Source organism: Melospiza georgiana, chromosome 20, assembly GCF_028018845.1.
Source record: "Melospiza georgiana isolate bMelGeo1 chromosome 20, bMelGeo1.pri, whole genome shotgun sequence".
Lineage (NCBI taxonomy): Eukaryota > Metazoa > Chordata > Aves > Passeriformes > Passerellidae > Melospiza > Melospiza georgiana.
This window is the reverse complement of record NC_080449.1, coordinates 7495524-7516815: the sequence shown is the minus strand read 5'-3', so window position 1 is coordinate 7516815 and position 21292 is coordinate 7495524. Positions and strand designations below refer to the sequence as shown.

Genomic DNA, 21292 nt, shown 5'->3' with positions numbered 1-21292 from the left:
TTCACCGTCCGGTAAGCTCCGCCCCTGTCCGGTAAGCGCCGCCCCCTGCACGACTCGGGGCGCTCTCGGAGCCCCGCGGGCCGGTCCTTGCTCTGTCCCGGCCCCCCGCGCCCCCCGGCCTGCTCGATACGGTGTGGGTCCCTCCCCAGGCACCAAGAGCCAGGAGAGCCCCCGCGGGCTGGAGCAGCCGCTCCCCCAAGCACTGAGGACACTCGCGGGGTGGTCGCGCTGTCCCGGGCACGTTGCGGCCCACGCCAATGGCAACCGTGTGCGGGGCTCGCGGGAATGGCCCCGCTCAGTGAGGAGGCGCGGCGGGACCCTGGCTCTGCGGCGGCGGCAGGCGCGGCCCCTGAGCGAGGGAGAGCCCGGGCTGCGCCGGCCCGTCCCGGGGAGGCCCTGCCGGGACGCCGCGGCCAAGCTCTGCCCTGCGCGGTGACGTCAGCGCCTCCGCCGCGTGGCGTCACGGCACTGTGACGTCACCGAACGTCCCCGTCCCCGCCGGGTCCCCGCTGACCGAGCGTTCCGGCCGGGCCGGTGTTTCCGGGGAAGGACTCGCTGGCGCTTCCGGCGCGGGCGGAGGAAGTGACGGCGGGTTTGTTGACAGTGGAGGCTGCGGCGGGGGGAGCGGGCCCGAGCAGGACGCGGACCCCGGCCCGCCCCGGGGAGCCGGGACCAGCCGGGACCAGTCCCCCATGGCGCCAGGTGAGTACGGGTGCCCCCCTCCCCAGCCCGACCCGGGCAACAGGCCTGCCCGCCCGGGCGGGGGGAGGAACCGCCGCCCCCGGCAGTGCCGGACGGTGCCCCCGGCGCAGCCCCCATCCCCTCCCCGGGGCTGCCGGGAGCAGCCGGGCCCCGCCGGGCAGCGCTCCGGCCCGCGGCAGCAGCTCCGGCGCTGCACGCCGGCGTGACCTCTGAATGCCTCGGGGACGAGGGAGGGCTCGGGTTCGGGGCCAGCGCTGCCCGCGGGGTTCACAGAGACCATCGCGGGCTGATGGAGCCCCAGCGCCCAGAGAGCCATGACAGGCGCTCCGGGTAGGATTCTTGGGCAGGTGACATATGGAATGAAAATCCGTGATGTAATTTAATTCAGTGAGCTGAAGGAACATCTTTACAGCAGGCAGGTAAAGATCAACGCATTCCCCGGCAAGTGAGAGCCGTCTCATTTAGGATGTCAGCCTTGCTGCCTGACAAGTTTGGGAGTTGCAGGCATTGCTGGGACAGAGGAGAGTTCCATCTTCTCCTCCTTCACTTTCCTTAGTGTCAGAAGGGATGGTGTTTCCCCACAGAGGCAGCAATGACCCATCAATTAATGAATCACAGTGATTTACAGCTGCAGGATGCCAGCTAAAGTGACAGTGCAGTTTCCCTTCAGAGCATAACCTGTGCCAAACTCTGCATTTACATTACATTTGTAATTCTGAAGTCGCTGTAATCAGCTCATGTCAGTGCATATTGTTTGCCCTCTCCTTGGATGAGTCCCTGATGCTGGAACAGTCAGCTTTGCCAATCATTTTTGTAGCAACAGCGTAAACGTTGTGTGGTTGGCGTGGAGCCACGGTGAGTCAGGCTTGGCTTGGCTCCGGGCACTGCCTGGAGAGAGGCTGCGAGAGATGATGGGTCTGAAGTCCAAGGGAGAGGAGATTGGCACTGGCAGCCCCAGGAGAGTCCCCAGCCTCACATACCAGTGCAGCAGGGAATGCTGTGACAGTGCAGATGCAGCCTGGAAAGAAGCAATATTTGCCAAGAGCCTGGGGGGTGCTGGATGCTGAGGAGGGGGTGAGTAGAGCTGCCTGTTCTGCTCCTGGTTTTGGGTCCGTGGATGGCAGGAGGGTGCTCTTACTGCACAGACAGGGCTGTGTGCCATGGGAAGGGCTTTTGTGTGCCTGCTCCCAAGGCTCTGAGGAGCCTTGGTGCACTAAGATGGAAGCAAACCTGTCAAAGAAATAAATTGGAAACAATACTGGCAACTGAAGTTCCAGTCACTTTTCAGTTCTTGCTCTTGAATTTTCAGCGTCTTTCATGCACCTTTCTTTAACTCTACCAAAACCCACGTGGCACCAGGAAGCTCACTGCTGGAAAAGCACTGGTGGCAGTCACTAGGCAGCTTCATCCTGTGTGAAGCTTCCTGAGGAGAACAGTTAATATTTTCCAGCCTCTCCAGTTCTTTTCTTTTTGTCACACATGGAGGTTATGACTAGAGACAGTATTGATCAGGGCAGCTATTGGCACTTTTATTTCCCTCTCTGCTGCTGAGGTGTCATGTCTTCAGTCTAAGGAGGGAGAGGCCAGCTTGTGTTGCTTCCTCGAGAAAAGGTCACAGCAGCTGCTCAGATATCTGTAATAAATCAGGAGGATGAAAGCTTTTCTTTGGTCTTATTTCAGTGAGACAGCTGAGCCATTCTTGATATTAAACTTCTGCACGGGATTGTGTTGGTGGGTCACGGGGAGCTCAGAAGTTAAAGGGCAGCTGATTTCTTCAGGGCTGAGATCAACCAGCTGCATTGTGCTGGCCTCAGCAGAGGGGGAACAGAGGCTTGTCAGAGCCACAGGAAGGCAGTCCTTGCCCTCTGGTGCTCTGAGCTGCTTGGCCAAGTCCCAAGCACTGGCCTTTTCCAGCTGCACGTGACAATAGGTTGTCAATGGGAATTTGTTTTCGAGTTCTCTGGCCGTCGGTAGTAAACAGTGGAAGAACACTGGCTGCAGGGACCTCCTGTCTGGTGGCACAGGGGAACTGGTAGGGACAGCAGAACACGCTTCCCAGCTGCTTCAGATCTTCCTGTTGATCTTGCCTTTCTGGAAAGATTCTCTCCAGCAAGCTTCAGGCAAAATCTGCGAGAGGGACTTGTTCTGTTCTGGAGGTGAGGCTGATTCATCTCCACAGCAGACACAGGACAGCTTCCTCCCACCTGCATTCCCTTTGCCAGGACCTCCCAGCCAGGGAGACAGTACTGTGCACTCTGTGGCACATTTCAGCCTTGACTTCTCACCTTAGTTAACTCCAAAGTTAAGAACTGTGGATTGTGGAGCTCCTCCTTTATCAAAGTTAAAAACTCTCAATTTTTGTTGATTGGACCTCCTGCACCTCAATGGAGCTATTGTGGCACTATTGAAAAGTCTCAGTTTTACATTCTTGTGAACCCCTGTCAGCACTCAGTGACCAAAGGAGCAACTTCCACCCTTAACATCATGATTGGAGAGATTTTAAAGTATAATTTTTACAGTTGTTGAAGTTTTGGGGGTTTTTGCCTCAGCATTACCTTTTAGAGTGAATAATCTGAGGAATGGGAGTTAAACTCTTCTGTCTTGTACTGATACCACAGGAATGAAGGAAAGGGAGCAGGAGAGGCTTTAGAGAAGCAGAGAGCTGGTGACACACAAGTGTCCTGCTATGTGCAGCTGCAGGATAAAGATCAGAAACAGAATATGGTTCAGGACATTTTGCAACAACTTCTCCAGCAATGGCTGCTCAGCTGTGGTGCAGAGAATAACAACTACCTCCACAGCATCAGTGTTTTCAGGGCCAGGAGGGACAGACTTTTGATAAGATATAGGTTTTATATCAAAATTAACATTTCATTGCAATTTTTTGTGTCTGTGGAAATATTTATAAAAGTTTAGGTTTGCTTGTAATGTGATTTGACCCTTTGAAAGTGAAATGTCACTGCTGGTCTTCAAGCTAGCTTCTCTGACAGGTCCCTTGGGGCCCCACTGAGCAAGTCTTGATACCAGAACAGCCAGGTCATTTCAAATCTGAAAACAGAAATAGCTTCCTCCAGTTGTCTGCCTCACCCATCCTTTATCCTGTTCTAAAAATGAAGAAGGGCAAAAGCACTTTGCCTTTTTCCAGTTTAGTCACTCTTTGTGACATTTTTGGGGTGGTGAGGGTGAGCTGGATGTACGGTTGTCCAGCACAGTCACAATCCTTGCCTTTGCACTCAGGGGGATCCCAGACCAGTCTGTGTTTCCCTCTGGCTTCTGATCCACCTCACCCTCTAGTTCAAGGACTTGCATGAAGCTTCTGGCTTGGCACTACAGAGAAACACTGGACTTGAAAATGAAACTTGACTTGGAATGTTGGCAAAGAGAATGACAGGCAGGAGATACAGGGCCACAGATCCCACCAGTGCCTTACAAAGGATTATGCTGACAGTAAATGTTCTGCTGGTTTATCCAACCCGCCCTGAAGGAAACCAAGCAACGTGGCTTCTACCACTTCCCTTTCTGAGGGCCTTTGTCAGCCAGATAACCCTGCAATGAGGAAACATTTTGCTATGTAGCCTCATTTCCAAACACATCACACTAACTCATTCCCACAGTATCCCCCTGGAGTGGGAATATCAAGGAATTAAGGGCACACTGCCAGAGGGGCCAAACTGCTGCAGGCCCTTTTGAGGTCAGAGAGTGATGAGCTGTAAATACAACATCCTTCTGCTGTGACAGCTTTGTGGGACACTTGCAGTTGTGCCTTTCTCAATGCATCTTTTTTCCCTTCTCTGCTTACAGCTATCCTGATGGCCCCATAAATTCATCCCAGGACTTCATTTGAGGGAAGGATCTCTCTCCTGCATCAAACACTTCCTTGTGCTCTTCCCCTTCCCATCATTTCCCTCAAGATGGCATCTGACAGTCCTGAGTCTCTGATGACCTTGTGCACTGATTACTGCCTTCGCAACCTGGAGGGGACTCTCTGCTACCTCCTGGACAACGAAACGCTGCGGCTGCACCCCGACATCTTCCTGCCCAGCGAGATCTGTGACAAGCTTGTCAATGAGTACGTGCCAGGCCTGGTTTGGGAGGAGCTGGGAGCTCAGAGAAGGGGGGTTTAGTTCTCCAGTTGATCATATGGGCAAATAAGGGTTTGCACGAACTTCAGAAGGAAGTGTTCCCTTTTGTACTGCTATCATTCTGATTTCTGTGGTAGTCACCCTTTCCAAGTTAGTCAGAGCTCAACGTGATGCTGTAAAAAGGGAAATGAAAAGAGTAAACCCAGAGTGAAACAGTCACTGCTTCTTCCTAGACTGTCAGTGAGCAACAAAGAAGGCTTCCCATTTCCTATCACTGGAGCATTACAACACTCTGTCCAAGCAGAGATATAAGAGTGCAAAGTGCTAACAGATGTTAAATTTTAAGGCTGCTGCTCCCATAGTTTTATAAAGCAACTTGTTTCCAGGGATTTATGTAATTTGGCTGTCACAGTCTCTCTTGGCTGAACTTGTGCTCACAAAGTCTGGCAGAGAATTCTGGCCAGCTAATTTTCTGAAAAATGGGGGGGAAAATCAAATTACTAAGTTTAAACAGCTAGGGAAAAAATTCCTGGAGTCTGTGCTTGCCAGAATCCAGTTTGCTCACACACGCTGAGTCCTGCACAAATCTTTGCCCAAGATTTTCCTAGGGGTCATTGGTTCTGTGCCAGAAGAAGTGGGTGAGCTGCTTTGCCCCAAAGGCTGATCTGGGTGATACTGGGAGGGGGTGGGTTGGTGTGTGCTCACAACTCTGTCACAGTTCCTTGTCACCAGTGCAGGTGCCAGAGCTGTGGCTGAGCTTGTGTTGTGCTAACACCATTGCCCCACACAGGTACGTGGAGCTGGTGAAGACAGACAGCATCTTTGAACCCCATGAAAGCTTCTTCACCCTCTTCTCAGACCCACGGAGCACCAGGCTAGCTCGGATCCACCTGCGGGAGCACATTGTGCAGGACCAGGACCTGGAGGCCATCAGGAAGCAGGTGGGGCTGCACAGCTGCCACATCACATAGCAGCATTGCTGCACAGGCATCAGCTGGAATCCCAGACAGTCAGGGATTCCCAAGGCTCCATCCTTTGCTGTCCAAGCCTTCTTTGGACTAACCTCAGCTTCTCCCAGAGCCACTGTTGGGAATGGCATAGGACACTGGTCAAGTTTGGTGATACATGGTTTCAGGCTGTCTCAGTGGGGCAAACAGGGTGGGCACTTTACCTGTGAAATATCTCTAACCTTGATTTCCCTTTTTTCAGGATCTTATTGAGCTCTACCTGACTAACTGTGAGAAGCTGACAGCCAAGAGCCTGCAAACCTTGGTGAGCTTCAGCCACACACTGATCTCCCTGAGCCTCTTTGGCTGCAGCAATATCTTCTACGAGGAGGAGAACCCCGGGGGCTGTGAGGACGACTGCCTGGTGAACCCCACTCGCCAGGTCTTGGTCAAGGACTTCACTTTTGAGGGCTTCAGCCGCCTGCGCATCCTGAACCTGGGCCGGCTGATCGAGGGCGTGAACGTGGAGACGCTGCTGCGGCCCCTGGCCTCCCTCGCGGCGCTCGACCTCTCTGGGATCCAGCTCAATGATGTGGCATTCCTCACCCAGTGGAAGGACAGTCTGGTTTCCTTAGTGCTTTACAACATGGACCTTTCAGAGGAGCATATCCAAGTGATTGCACAGCTTCGCAAGCTCAGGTCAGCAGATCTGTTCTTCCTTCTTTATCCTTCTCCAGCTGATAGGAAAAGGTCTTTCAGGAATGGTCTTCTTGCAGATCTGTTCTTCCTTCTTTATCCTTCTCCAGCTGATAGGAAAAGGTCTTTCAGGAATGGTCTTCTTGCAGATCTGTTCTTCCTTCTTTATCCTTCTCCAGCTGATAGGAAAAGGTCTTTCAGGAATGGTCTTCTTGCAGATTTGTTCTTCCTTCTGTATCCTTCTCCAGCTGATAGGAAAAGGTCTTTCAGGAATGGTCTTCTTGCCTGCTGTCAGAGAGGCACTCACTGCTGGGTTCAGCTTATAAACCTTCCTGTGAACAGGCTCCCTGATTGTACTCATCACTGTACATACCTGACATGTCTAAAGCCAGCCTGAATTTTGCTTATTAGAAGACACCACTTAGCAGAAACTTCCCATTGAAAAAATAAAACCCAACATATATATGACCCCATCACCATGACCCCATCACCCCCACTTGGTGTGCAACAGGTAGAAGACACTTTTGTGAGTGGGATGTTTGCTCCAGTTTTTAGTACGAGCCAGCAAAGTCTCTCTGTCCTGTAAGGAACCCCTCCTGCACACAATGCTGGTCAGTTTGTTCCACCACTCTCTTAACAGCAAGAATTCCTCAAAGCTTAAGCATTTAAATACCTGAAAGAAATCAGGATAATGTAATAGCCTGGGGTGGAAAAAATATAAGATGGGGGAAGCAGACAAAAACCTGTGCAACTTAATTTGTGGGATGATGCAAGATACGTTTCTGGGGGTGCACAGATCTTCTGGTGCATCTAAATCTCCAGGTAGAAATGCTCAGGTGGCTGCTGTGATGGAGGTTGGAAAAGGCAGTTTCTGAGCCTGGAGCAATTTCCTTTGTGATGTGTGGCTAGATGACTCACTGTGGTCCATTCCAAGTATTCCTCTACCAAATACCTGTGTGCTTTGGTTAGACACAGGGCCAGCTGCTGCTGCCAGAACCTACAGAACCACATTCCTGTATCTTGGGAAGGAAATAATGATAAATAATAATCACACTTGGCTCTGGCAGGGAGGCAGAAGCCCCAGCTAATGCCTTCCAGGCTGTGAGATGCTCTCTATCACTTGCAGGCACCTGGATATCTCTCGAGACCACCTGTCCAGTTACTACAAGTTCAAGCTGACCCGGCGGGTTCTAAACTTGTTTGTGGAGAACCTGGTGAACCTCACTTCACTCGACATCTCAGGGCACACCATGCTGGAGAACTGCACTATCCCCAGCATGGAGGAGAAGATGGGCCAGACAAGGTAAGGGAACAGCAGTTCCTGAGGTTTGCTTGGATGAATAGATCAGTCAAAGATGAATTAAGAACAATTCTCTCTTCTGAGTTCTCAAATTCTGTAGGTCTAATCAGTACTAAAAAGTAGGATACAACTCTTGCCAGGTTCCCCTGACAGTAGAGACTGGTGTGAGAATCAGCTGTGATTGCTGTATGCAACACATGTAAGGACTTGTAAGAGTAATAAAGAATTCATCCCATCTGCCTGCCATGCATATCTGAAGTATTTCAGTTCTTTTCCCCACACACACATTTTCCCAGGGATCTTCTGCTGGATTTTTTTCCTTAAAAGACTCCAAAGCCTTAACACATTTCCTACACAGAATCCTCTTACTCTTGTGGAAATCCAGGCTTTTCTGACAGAACGTTTATACACTGAGTCAATACATCAGCACTCATAGGAGGGCTGTGTGTTTTAGGACCTTGGAATCTAAAGGCCTGTTTCAGATTTGACCTGAATACTGGGCAGATCAACCCTTGGAAACTCTGGTGCCCCTCAGCAGAGGCAGACCTAGAGGTCTGGTTTTCCACATCAGCCAAGAGCTCTGCCCTCCTATTAAGCCCTTGCTGAACAGAATCAAAAAAGTGAGACAGTACTGGCTCCTTTTCACCAGAGCTGGTGAAAATGCACTGGCTCTTGGTCAGTAAGGAATATAGCAGGCAAAACAGTGTTCTTGCATGTTAACAGAAGCAGACTTAGCATGTTTATCACATTACAAATACATTGGATGAGTGAAATCCACACCCCTTTAAGAGGAAATTTTCACCCTAACTAGTGAATTTCCAGGACAGATTTTACCTGGGAAAGCTGCATCCTGTCTGCAGTAATTCTTTCTGCTGGTCCCATTCAGCATGTTCACCTTTCACTCAGGATCACCTGGGATGAGTATTTAGAGTTATGTTATGTTCATAAGCAGTTGCCTGGTATAAAATGAAGTGTAGCTTTGAAGCAGTACAGTCAGAGTGAATGGAGGGCTGGCAGCCATCTCTGTGGCAGGAGACACCTGAAGAAACATGGTACCAACATGAGCAATCTCTTGTGTTTTCACCCCAGCATTGAGCCAGCAAAGAGCAGCATTGCTCCCTTCCGGGGCCTGAAACGACCACTGCAGTTCTTGGGCCTCTTTGAAACATCCCTCTGCCGCCTGACCCATATTCCAGCCTACAAGGTAAGGAAGCTGCAGGACCTTGTTAGAAGTTGAAAGAACATGAGAACCCTGGCTGCCAGTAGAGTGGAGTTCTTTGGGTCTTGGGTGTGACAGCTGAGCTCTGACCTTTCAATAACTACTTCATAATGCAAGAAAACTGCCAGAAAGCAAGACCTGTACCCCACAAAGTTTTTATAAGGATTGAAAAACATTGGAGAAAAGTATGGAGAAATCATCCTTGTTGGAGGATGTCTGTGACTACAGAGAAGGATTTAAGACAGTAGGAGTCCAACTTTTGAATAGCATCCTCCTGCCCCAAAGGTGCCCTTTCTCATCCCTCTGGACTGAAAAGTGACTCAACCTTTTTCTGATCCTGGGCTGAATCTACTCTCAGGGCAGAGGGAAGGTATACCCTTTGACCTTCCAGAGTTTCCTTCTCAGGTTGCTTTTCCTCCTTCATAATTTCTCCCCTGACTCTTTTTGCTCTTCCATGCAGGTGAGCGGAGACAAGAACGAAGAGCAAGTCCTGAATGCCATTGAGGCTTACACCGAGCACCGGCCGGAAATCACCTCCCGGGCCATCAACCTGCTTTTCGACATTGCCCGCATCGAGCGCTGCAGCCAGCTGCTGAGAGCCCTCCAGGTAGGCCTTGGCCTCACCCTGACAAGGGGAATTTTGCACTCCCAGTCTTGTTTTCCACCCAGGTCATTCCAGAGGAAGTTCCAGTAGCGCAGTGGAACAGAGTGTCTTCATTTCCTAAGCACATTCCTGCAATGCCTGGGCCACGCTTTCCTTGAAGGCTTCTAACATCACTCCAAGAATCAGCAGCAAGTCTGTGGCACTGAAGCTCTCTGTTGCTTCTCTGCAGCTGGTGATCACAGCCCTCAAGTGCCACAAGGATGACAAGAACATCCAGGTGACGGGCAGCGCCGCGCTGTTCTACCTGACCAACTCTGAGTACCGCATGGAGCAGAGCGTGAAGCTGCGGCGCCAGGTCATCCAGGTGGTGCTCAATGGCATGGAGTCCTACCAGGAGGTCACAGTAAGAGCAGCCCAAGCACCTTTGGTTCCCATAGTCCTCTTTCCCTGTATCAGTTCTTTAGCCTGGTGACAGCATTTGGGTTTCCTCTGCCTGCAGGGAGTTAAACAAGGCAGAGAAGTTACTGCCTGCCCAGGTCTGCTCCTGGTCTCCTTTTTATCCATGAACAGTGGTCACAGTGTGTGTGTGACACTCAGATACCTGGTACTGACTGCGGGGTGAAAGTGTTGTGGGTAAAGGGCACGTTGAGTCAACAGAAAGAAACATCTCAAATCTCTGTACTGGAAGTCAGCTGTGTAGAGAGCTAATAAGGCAGTGAGGAACTGGCTTGGAAAGCAACAGGTCCTGGATAATTGGGTGGCCTTGTGAGACTGGAGTGACAGTCATGGAGCATGGCTAAAGCACAGCACGGGATTAGAGGGTAAGAGAAATCTCAGCATTATAGTCAGGCAAGAAGATGCTTTGAGTACCAAGCACCAAGGAAACACAAGATGGTGGGGTCTGTGCTTTTGTAGCCACTTGGCCCAGTGTTTGCTTCCTTTTGGCCCAGGTGCAGCGGAACTGCTGCCTGACACTGTGTAACTTCAGCATTCCCGAGGAGCTGGAGTTCCAGTACCGCCGAGTGAACGAGCTGCTGCTCAACATCCTCAACCAGAGCCGGCAGGACGAGTCCATCCAGCGCATCGCTGTGCACCTCTGCAACGCCCTGGTGTGCCAGGTGGACAACGACCACAAAGAAGCTGTGGGCAAGATGGGGTTTGTCATGGTTGGTATGGTCCCAAGGTGTCTACTTATCCCTAACCCAGGCCAGGACAATTGCCTTACAGCTGCCCATCGAATGCCTCCAGCCATGATCCATCCTTGCAATATCACAGAAGGGAACCAGTGTCCCAGCAATGCTGAGCTCTCCTGCAACCCACCCTTCACTTGCTTAGCAGCACTGGAGGTTGTGATCTCAGAGACAGGCTGGTGTGAGGGCAGGAAGGCACTCTAACCTAACACCTGACCTCACCACATCAGGTTATTTCTAGATCTAGTACCACCTTGTGACTGTCTCCTTCTGCTTCCCCCCAAGTTCGCATCAATTTCCCAAATCAACCAATATCCCTCACCTTTTCCAAGAACTGCAAGGGCTGTTGCTTTGGTGCAGTTATGGTGCATCCCAGACCTTGTCATACAGCTCAAAACTGACTCAACTGCAAACTCAACAGCTCAGGGACTGTGTAATATTTCAGCTCTGTGAATACTTACAGCTTGGAACAGGACCCAGTCCCACTGGGTTGGAGAAAGATCTATCATGTAGGTTCTCTGCAAAAGATCAAAATTGGCCATAACTGCTGTGATACTGCAGGGCTGGTTAAGTTTTAGGTCCATGATTTTTGAACTGTTTCTCATTCTTCCTCTTTCTTTGCCCACAGACAATGCTAAAGTTGATTCAGAAGAAGTTGGCTGATAAAACGGTGAGTGTTTCTCAAAGAAAAACATATACATAGAGTATTTTCTCTTCAGTCTGTCTTAGGCATGGAAATCAGCCCAGAGTGCCAGCTCAGCTTCTCTAACAAACACAAGACATCTCAGCTGATGCTGCAGAATTTCTTGTTCCAGGGCGAGGGCAGGGGAATGTGACAGAGAGGCAAAAATATTAAACAAAAACTCACTTACTGTCAAGTTGAAAGTGAACAACAAGGTTTTCTTACCTCTGAAGTCATCTGGGGTGATGCCAGAGAGGAAGAAGGTGATTGGTTTGCACCAGGCTCCTGCATTAGCAAAGCTCTGATTCTGTCCTTTTCCCTATAGTGTGATCAGGTGATGGAGTTCTCCTGGAGTGCCCTCTGGAACATCACTGATGAGACCCCAGATAACTGTGAGATGTTCCTTAACTACAGTGGCATGAAACTGTTCTTGGAGTGCTTGAAAGTAAGTGTCTGATTGTCTCTGGAGAGATGCTGACAGGAGCAGTGGAGATGCAGGTGCCTGGGCAGGATCCCTGGCTCTGCTCCTCTCCAAGCATTACTTCCTACACTTCACAAACAAGAAAGAAAAAGCTTGTCTAAGTTCTTCTTTCTCACATCATTCCACCCAGCCAGTAGAACAGAGAATCTTACAGTGAACACATCTTCCCCTTTGCCCATCTTTGCTCAGCCCCCTCAAGCAGAGCAGCAGTGAACAGTGGGCCTGGTTTTCATCCTCCCTTTTCACACATACCTTCAGCACCATTTGGCACCTGCCAAGGGACCATTACTGACTACCCAAAAATACTGAGCTTTTCTAGATGTGCTGTACAGCCTTTTCCCGGGGTTGCTTGTTCTCAGCATCACCAGAGTCCTACCTGTGTATAATCCTGTTCCTTGCCTGGCCAGGAGTTCCCAGAGAAGCAGGAGCTGCACCGTAACATGCTGGGCCTCCTGGGCAATGTGGCAGAGGTGAAGGAGCTCCGCCCACAGCTCATGACCTCCCAGTTCATCAGTGTGTTCAGGTGAGTGCCTGGCTGGTCACCAGCTGGGCTCTGATCTCCTCCTGAACCATCTGGAGACTTGTGAATCTTTACTGCATCAGCAGCTCTAAGTGATCTCTTCTCTCTTGGCAGCAACCTGCTGGAGAGCAAAGCTGATGGGATTGAGGTGTCATATAATGCCTGTGGAGTGCTCTCCCATATCATGTTTGATGGTTTAGAGGCCTGGGGAATCTGTGAGCCTCACAGAGAAGAAGTTGTGAAGAGGATGTGGGCAGCCATCCAGAGCTGGGATATCAACTCCAGGAGAAATATCAATTACAGGTGAGCAGTGGAAGAGATTGGCCCACTCACATGGGAGCCAGGATTGTCATAAGAAGGAAACACCAACAGAGAGAAAGGAAGAGAGAGAGCCTAGCATAGAGGCTTGTTCAGAGTGAAGGAGAAACATCTTTCTTCAGTGAGGGTTTTCCATCTTCCTTTGAAACATGTTACATAAGATGCTGAAATTAGACACCTAACATCACAATTCCTATGGGAGAAGTTTGGCAGCCCAGCAGAATTTCTCCTGCAAGTTTTTGCTGAAATTGAGTAGTTCAGGAAAACCATGGTCTGTCTGGGACTGCCTAAGCATTTTCCTCTGATACTGATGTCCTTTGCAATCTGTCCTTTAAAGTCTGTTAGCTTCCCAGAGCCACATGCTTTCACTTTTCTCTGGGGCACAGGTACCAGCAATCCCTTCAAAGGTTAATACAACTGCTGGAATCCTCTAAACCCCTTCCTGTAAGAGGCTGTCAGGTACTCAGAATTCCCTTAGTGCTTGGCATGGATCCAGAACTGGCATTCCAGTGCCTGTTTACAGTATAGACAGTAAAGCATAGTTGTCAGAAGAAACACAGGAACCCTTGCACGTGTGCAGCCAGCTTTGCCTGGGTATAGTTTGGCTTTGTCCCTCCTCAAACTGATCAGTGCTGATGGATTTCAGCTCTTGTGAGGAAATGCCTAATGGAGGACGGAAATCAATTCCTGTGTTCAGTTGCCTTCATTGCAGCTATTTCTCTGAGCAGTGTGTCTATGCTGAAGTGGTGGGGGCTGTAATCCTGCCAGCACTGCACTGGGACACTGACTTAGCCTTGGTGCCAGAATCTTTGAAATGCCAATGAATTTACTGCTCTGGTATCTATGAGCAGATCCCTTGCTGTATTGCTGAGTGGCAAAAGTGTTGAAAGAAGAAGCTCTTGGATTTTTAACAACTTTTATAATATATCTGTGCAGGTCATTTGAACCAATCCTTCGACTTCTTCCACAAGGGATCTCCCCAGTCAGCCAGCACTGGGCCACCTGGGCACTCTATAACCTGGTCTCTGTCTACCGTAAGTTCTCTTTTTGGAATCATATTCCCTGCACTGTAGAAGTTGAGGGGGTGAACCTGAGGCTGTCAGCAGAAAAGGTCTTGCAAGATAAACTATGTAGGTAGAGAAAACCTTTGAATCATGCAGGGATGCATTCACAGCCAAATAAAGCTAATTTGACCTGGTGTGTAGGAGATTCCTTCACTGTTTTGATCCTTCTCCTTCCCCTCCTGCCACTCTTTGTACACTGATGTGAGGGTTCACAAGGACCTGGTTTATTCTTTTCTCTGCAGCTGACAAGTACTGCCCACTGCTGATCAAAGAAGGTGGGATCCCTCTCCTGAAGGACATGATTAAAATGGCCTCAGCACGACAAGAGACCAAGGAAATGGCCCGGTAGGACACCAGTGCACATCACCAACTCCCAGTTTAGCCTTAGTTTAGTTTTTAATTCTTCCACTAAAGTGAGGCTACCAAAGCAAGGCCTGTAGTGATCTGTACAAGAGGTATGAATTGATAGAGGAGAAGCAGAGGAAAAGAGGATGAAAACAGAATACTAGAGATGTTTATAGGTGGGCAGTACACACAGATCATTACCAAGCAACTGGGTTGTAGATTGGCTTTTTGAGCAAGGGAGACACATGGCTAATTGCAGTTCTCAGTTACCACTTTTCCCTGTACTTGGGTGGGCTGCCTGTCTTCAGAATCATACTGGCCTGTCACTGAACTGCCAACTGCACAGTTAAAATGAGAGCATTCTTCAGAAGATAGAGTCCATCACCCTTGCAATGACACCCTTCTTTGGAGTCATCCTTTCAGAGTTGCAAAAGCCAGCTGCAATTTCTGATCATTGGCAAAGTGAGAGCTGTAATTTCATACCTGCAGGATGAATAGAAGAGAGGGGTAGAGATCTGGGAATACATACCTGGGCAGCAGGTGTTCCCATAGCTGAGGGTTCCTAAATTCTGGACGGCACTGGAGCCTGCAGAAGACAGTCAGAGTTACACACAGTGTGTGGGATGGGACAGGTGACAGCACAGTGAAGGACAAACATTTGTATTAATGTATTTCCTGGTGTGATTTAAAGGCATCTGAGGTTTTGGGTGTGGGGGTAATGAATGAATGGTCACAGCTGGTCCTGGATATGCACTACCATAATTTGACATTCCAAATTGGAAGTTGCTTTTGTGGAGTTTGCTGGTTTTGACACAGTTTGTGTCTCAGAGACAAACAAGACACTGTTAACACAGAAATCAACTCTGGGACAGTTCTTACCTTACTGTCCCTCAGCTCAGGTGCAATAAGCTTTAAACTAAACCCTCTCTCCTTGTCCTTGTTTTATCCATAGGAAAGTTATAGAGCACTGCAGTAACTTTAAGGAGGAGAACATGGACACTTCCAGATAGAGGCAATCACCCACTGCCTCTTGCCAGCACTGTATCCAGCTTCTCTCTAACTCACTGTACATAGGGAGGACTCTTTCTTACCAACTCGCCCGTTGGAAGGAAACTTTATGTGTGTGTGTGAGACCCTCAGTAGATGAAGGTGAATAGGGGAGGGGGGAGGGACTTTTTGCACAACAAAATGCTTTCCTTAACTTAGTGGACTTTTTTGTTATGAAGTTTCAGGTTGAAGTTCTGTGTGTATGATTTCTGTATAAAAAGAAAACAAAAAACAAAGACAATTACATTATGTATCTTTTAACCATTTACTTTAGACCACACAGAGAGCCTCAAATGACCATGAGCTTGAACACCTAGTTGTGTGATCACTAGTGTGACGTTTATTTCCCACTTTTTAGAAAATTCCCTTTTGCTGTACTGCATGAGGTCCTGTGATGTCTGCAAGAACACCAGTCCTGAATCAGCATTGGCTGCTCAGTGGGGCAGTGATGAGTTATTTATTTGGTTAGAGAGGCTGGGGGAGAGATACCAGAGAGATAAACCAAAAGAACTTTTTAAAAAAGAAGTTTTAGTGAGACTTAGAAATGGAGAAACTAGGGAAGGCTTTTCAAGCTAATTCACTCCCTTAAGGGCTTTTTAATAGAAGACTCACATTAATGGAAGCATTGCTAATTCTGTGTGGGTCATTTGGAAGTAAGACTTCCCCAATAAAGTCAAGAGGTCTGTTTTGTCCCTATTGGCAGTACAGTGGGATCTGCCAGCCCAGCCAGCCTCAGAAGGTCAGGGATGATCAGCAGAACCAGTTATACCTTCTTGGCTCGAAGGGAGCCTGTGCAACAAGGCACAAGGTTTGTTCACAAAGGGCTACACATCTTCATTCTAGTCCTTCCCCACCTTTTTTAGTAGTGTTCTGTTTTGTAGGGAGGGGCTACAAAGCCAGAGTATTTTCCTCTGCATACTATACCCTGCTAGGCCCTGGTCCTGAGCAGCTGTACCCCCTTGGGCAAGTCCCAGGAGGGGACTGGAGCTGTTCTGCCCTTCCTCAGTCTGTGTCATCACAAGCTGTGCTCAGTAGCATCATAATCTCCCTTCCCAGGAAGCTCACTGCAGCACAACTGCTGGAATTGGAGGTGGGGAGTCTCCAGACACCCTTTGAAGGGCAGTCCCAGGAAATAGCACCTTTTGTTCCACCCCAACATCTTCCCCCTATCCTCAGAAACAGAAGGCCGTATTGCTGTTGACTCCCAGAAGCACTTACCAGTGCAGTCCCAGTCCCAGTCTGTGTGACACAGGTGAGAGGAGAGTCCCACTGAGCTGGTCTTCCCCTGTGACACTCCAGACCTATAATGGTTCAAAAGAAGCTGAAGGCCAAGCTTTGCCTCACAGCTAGGCACTCAGCAGCACAGTTGTCCATATCACAGCCCACTGCTCAACACAGTTCTTTGACAAATCTTGCCTTAGAAGGGACTCAGAAAAATGTTGTGCCTGGTAGAAGGCAGATGAGCCCATGGCCATGCAGGCTGGCACATTTCAGGCCTCAGAGCACAGTAACTCGCTGCTCTCTTCCCTTGTACACTTTGCTCTCAGATTTGAGTCGCTGCTATGAGGCTCTGCTAATGCTCAGAGTTCATGTTGTCCTTGTGAGCACGTTAGAGATGGATCCTTGATCCACAAACTGACACTTTAACTGACAGAACACAACTGCCTGGAGAGGTTTACTTTTACTGCCAATACGGTGTTATTCAATGTCTTTTTTTTTTCTTTTTAACCATACGTCAATTTGTTTTGGTATTGTGAGATCTGTACTTTTTTCTTTTAAGTATTTTTCAAACTTATATATATTTTTGTGTCACTTTTAAATTGTTTTCATAAGATTGCAAAATTTGACAAATTATACTTTTTTTGCAGTCATTTGAAATGTATTTTTTGCTTATTCCTGTTTCCCAAGAATTTGTGTCCCTATGAGCTTATATCAAGATCTGTTTGCTGTGTAACATTTGCTAATCCTTCCTTCTAGATGCAAAACTAAGGGGGGCTGCAAATACAGCCTTGGTTGTTAGGGGAGTCAGGCTTTGCTCTTTAACTCCCCATTTAGTGCTGCTGTCCTTGGGAAGTTGTTTCACATGGCAGTACCACCCACCACATCTGCTTCCTTTCCAAAGCCCATGTAGTGAAAGCTCCTGTCACTAAAATCTTGAACCAGCTGACAAAAAGCACTCAAGATTCTGGCCATGTTGGCAGGGTGGGAGTAGAGCAGAAGGGGACAGATGACAGATGGGAGGTATCAGAAAGCCTTGTCCCCAGAAAGCAGCTGCCACACTGGGGAGACAGTGGAGCTGGGGAACTCCATCTCAGCTGGAGCAGATCCCAGCCTCTCACTGCAATCCAAGCCCAGCAGTTCAGCTCTACTCTGAGACTTTGGCACAACTACATCAAGGCTAATGACAACCAGTGGCTTGGTTTTATCTGCCTTGAGACCCCAAAGGTTTGGGTTTTCCAAACCAGTGCCTCCACAAGTTGAGCAGTTACTGGAATCTCACCTGCTACATCCCAAACTAACAAGATCCACACTGCATCAAAGCTGTTTCACACTGCAGAGGTAACCTCTGTTCTCACTGCTCACAGACCCTCAGCAAGCTGTACCTCCCAAATCAGGATAAAAAGATTTCAATTTCCCAGCAATAAGGAGATGAATGGAAGCAGGCCAGGCTGACAGAAAAGCTCAGCTTGCTGAAATCTGTCACCATTCCAAGGTGAAAGAGGGAACTCTTAACTGGGCAAGTGCAGAAAGCCTCACATAGGATTTTGAGTCAGGCCACCAACAAGTAAATGCCTCAGGCAGCACATGAAAAGGAATAACACCCCTGTTAGAGTAACATGAGCTTTGCCTACAAACTTCAGTGTCTTCAAGATTTTGTGAGCTGAAAAATAACATTTTCCCTTCAGTTAGCATCAAAGACTAAAAAGTATCCTTTGAGCATCAGAGCACAATCCAACAGTTCCTGAAACCAGTTTGGGCCTCAGTTTCCCTAACTGAAACAACAGGAATAATGCATGACCTGAAAACGGTTTTTGGTGGCAAGGATTTAACTGGGGCCACAGATCCAGAGCTGAGGACAGAACAGGAGAGTTGCCTGTAGACATCACATCAATGTTCTGCAAGGAAAGGAGGGCAAAGTGGCAGATTTTTGATGAAGGTTTAATGTAAAAAGGGAAGTTGGATACCCTGAAATGCTTGACTGCTCCAAGGATGCCTCTCAGGCCTTCCAGCTTTGCTGGATCAAAGGAACAAGCCAGGAAACTTCAGCTCCACACAAAATCATACAGCCAGTGACCAACCCTGCTCAGGAAACCAGAATGGGGTTCTATTTTTCAAATGAAAATCCAGTAGAGAAGTTCATAGCATGTAAGGATATTGCAGAGGGGCTCCTTGTGCTCAGTAGCTGTTGGCCCACTCAGACTCTTCATGTTTTCACTACTGCATTTCCTTTAATACTCCAAAGCTTGGCAACCAGAGCACGAACACGACTCAGTAGCTCCCTGCAGAGACTGTGCCAACAAAGGAACCCTCTACCTGAACTGTGTGTGGTTTCCTTCCTGGCCCTTGTCAGTGACCCAGCAGTGCCAGGTGTCCATGTTCTCTGGAGCAGATAAGAGCAAATTGGTGAGCAACTTCCCACCAGTGCTTCCATTTTACAAAATCTGTGGGAGGAATTGCTCATAAGGATTGGCATCTACTTGGATGATGCTTAACACCCAGAAGCACTTTCTCTTCTAGACCAAGCCAAGAAAGTTTAGCACTGATATTTGTGGCAATCAGAACATTGCAGATAATTTATCTGCACCATGGCTGCTGTTTCCTTGCATCTTCCTACTGAAATTACCCTCTTCAGCACTGAATCCTACCCAGCTTGTCACCTTGGCTGGGCTTCTGCTGCTGTCACTCTGGTCTCTGCAAAAGATGAGTGGGAAGAAAAGTCTTGGAGCTGTGAGTCAATTCCCTCTCATTACCTGGAGAAGGCAATTAATTACCAGCAGGGCAAGAGCTAGAGGGCACTGCAGTCAGGCACTACCCATAGAAAAGACATTTCCTTGAGACTGTTTAGGGAGGAGTCTGCCACAGCTCAGGTGTTGGAGGACAGCTTGTGCTGGAAAAAGAGAATTAAAAGTGGGGAAACAGCTGGTCTCCACGACAACCATGTATGTGGATGAAGCACAGAGGGCAATAGTCATCAGGAATAGATGAAAAGCAACATGAGGGCTGAAGGAGAGGAGAGCACTTAAGGAATGAGGGAGATACTCTGCTGAACTGAAACACTTCTGCTTTAGCAGACTGTTTTGATTTCATGTAATTGTCACTGATCCTCTCTGTAACTCTTTCCTTGTTTTAAAAAAAGTTTTTAAGCTAATTAAATATGTATTTCCTTGTTTTGCAATGAAAATACCCTCAGTTATAATGAACAAGCGTCTCCTTTTACTCTGTCCATGGACCTGCCTGATGCTGAGGCCTGGTTCAAATGTTTGTACCTGGTGAAACTGAGCAAAAAAATCAAAATGCACAACTGTTGCTTCCTCACAATTCTGAATGAATTAACTTTTCTGTTGTATCCGTTGGATACCCACTGTGTATTAAACCTAGTGCTCAAGAGTGTCTTTTTCCTTTGTTCTATGAATGTGGTTTATTTAGGTACATTATTGGTCCATTGGCTGTCATATATTTAATTAAAAATGAAAGGAACTGCCACGTGTTGATGATGCTGTTCAGTGCCTTTGCCTTTCATCACTCCTAAAGACACAATACTGCTTGTCAACAGAAGAAAGCAGTGGAGGACGAGAGCATTGTTAGGAAATTGTGTGAGAGGAGAAAAAAATCAGGACAACATTTGAGTGTCCAGATTGCTCTGAACTCTGTGATGTATCTGCAGTTCACACTCCACAGCCTGGGCTTTGGAAGGGGCAGGATCTGAGCACTTAGGAAAAGCCAATCTGCTTTAAGGCCAGCCTGACTTCCTTTGTAAGACCCTGGTCCTGGAAGGGCTCAGTGCCAGTTAATTCAATGGTCACTGTAAAGGAGCAAGGTGAAAGGATGGGAGGAGCATTGTATGAAACTGAACTGCCTCTGAAAACATGCTGTGCTGTAAAGTCCAGAGAGATACCTTAGCCTGCCAGCAGCATGGCATTCTGAGCTGGGATGCCATAGGAACCAAGATTCTCCTCAGAAATGTACTAGTAGAAACTTCCTGTAACTGAGCCTAATTTCAGCCAGTCACTGAGGCTAAAACCCTTGAGACAAGAGATAGCCCTGATCTCTGCAAGACAGGTTTCAAAGCTGAAGGAGAAGATAAAAAGAATAACATGCACCAAATTATTTTAATCTAAAAGAGAGAATATATTCCTTAGGACAGATTATTCTAGAACATCAAAATGTTTCTACTTTCAAGTGGATAATATTAGTACTACTCAAATTGCTTTCATTAAGCTTTAAAATTTACACCTCTCTGTGAAGAAGGAAAGACACTACCCACCTTTTTCTGGGCACCAGTATAGCCTGAGGTGTCTGAGGGAAGAGAGCCATAGGCTTTGCATTTACCTAGAATTAAAAAAAAAAAAAAAAGTTTAAAGAGTTTGAATGATTGCTGGAAATTTAGTTTACAATTTTTATTAATATTTCAACCCAGCTGTCTCAGATAAACCATTTAAGTGACCCACACAACCAGGTGCTTTCCTGGCATCAGCACATGGCCACTGACTCATATGAAGAGACTAAAATATTCAATCTGTGGGCAAACAATACCAAGGAATCCACTACCAGGTGCTGGAGAGTAATTTTATAAAGAATATGATATTTCTTTCCAAATTTTTATTGGAAAAGAAGGTAACAAAAGCAGCAAGGTTAAAACTTAAAGGAGTTAAGCAGCAAGGTTAAAACCTAAAGAGAAAAGCACTGATTTTGGAACTTTTGCAGATCTGTGATAATACTCATCTCCCTTAGACACTCACAGTGTAAGTATATATGTGCTATAGTCACCTTGGTGGTTTTTGTTTTTAATTGTTAGCAAGAGACAAAAATCAAAGGTGCAATTGAAGGTGCATCTCAGGTGCAATTCAATTGCTTTTAGGTGTCTGTTCCAGCTG

The 21292-nt window shown here is 48.0% G+C and overlaps 1 protein-coding gene across 1 annotated transcript; it reads left to right on the top strand.

Annotated features, from left to right (window-relative positions):
• The first annotated feature begins 34 nt into the window (after window positions 1-34).
• ZER1 (zyg-11 related cell cycle regulator) lies at window positions 35-19901 on the top strand. Its single transcript, XM_058038082.1, has 16 exons — window positions 35-702; window positions 4504-4771; window positions 5575-5725; window positions 5994-6430; window positions 7554-7730; window positions 8817-8931; window positions 9407-9553; window positions 9780-9953; window positions 10501-10716; window positions 11369-11410; window positions 11748-11867; window positions 12311-12426; window positions 12538-12726; window positions 13678-13775; window positions 14048-14150; window positions 15103-19901. Exons 2-16 carry the CDS (start codon window positions 4614-4616, stop codon window positions 15158-15160), a joined length of 2301 nt encoding a protein of 766 aa, XP_057894065.1. The 5' UTR covers window positions 35-702; window positions 4504-4613; the 3' UTR covers window positions 15161-19901.
• The last annotated feature ends 1391 nt before the right edge of the window (window positions 19902-21292 follow it).

Bases quoted from the DNA above. Each gene is read 5' to 3' on its own strand.
- ZER1 (XM_058038082.1), top strand. From the start codon at position 4,614: ATGGCATCTGACAGTCCTGAGTCTCTGATGACCTTGTGCACTGATTAC. The intron at 9,554-9,779 runs GTAGGCCTTGGC...GCTTCTCTGCAG, and splicing joins AGCTGCTGAGAGCCCTCCAG to CTGGTGATCACAGCCCTCAA. The intron at 13,776-14,047 runs GTAAGTTCTCTT...TTTTCTCTGCAG, and splicing joins TAACCTGGTCTCTGTCTACC to CTGACAAGTACTGCCCACTG.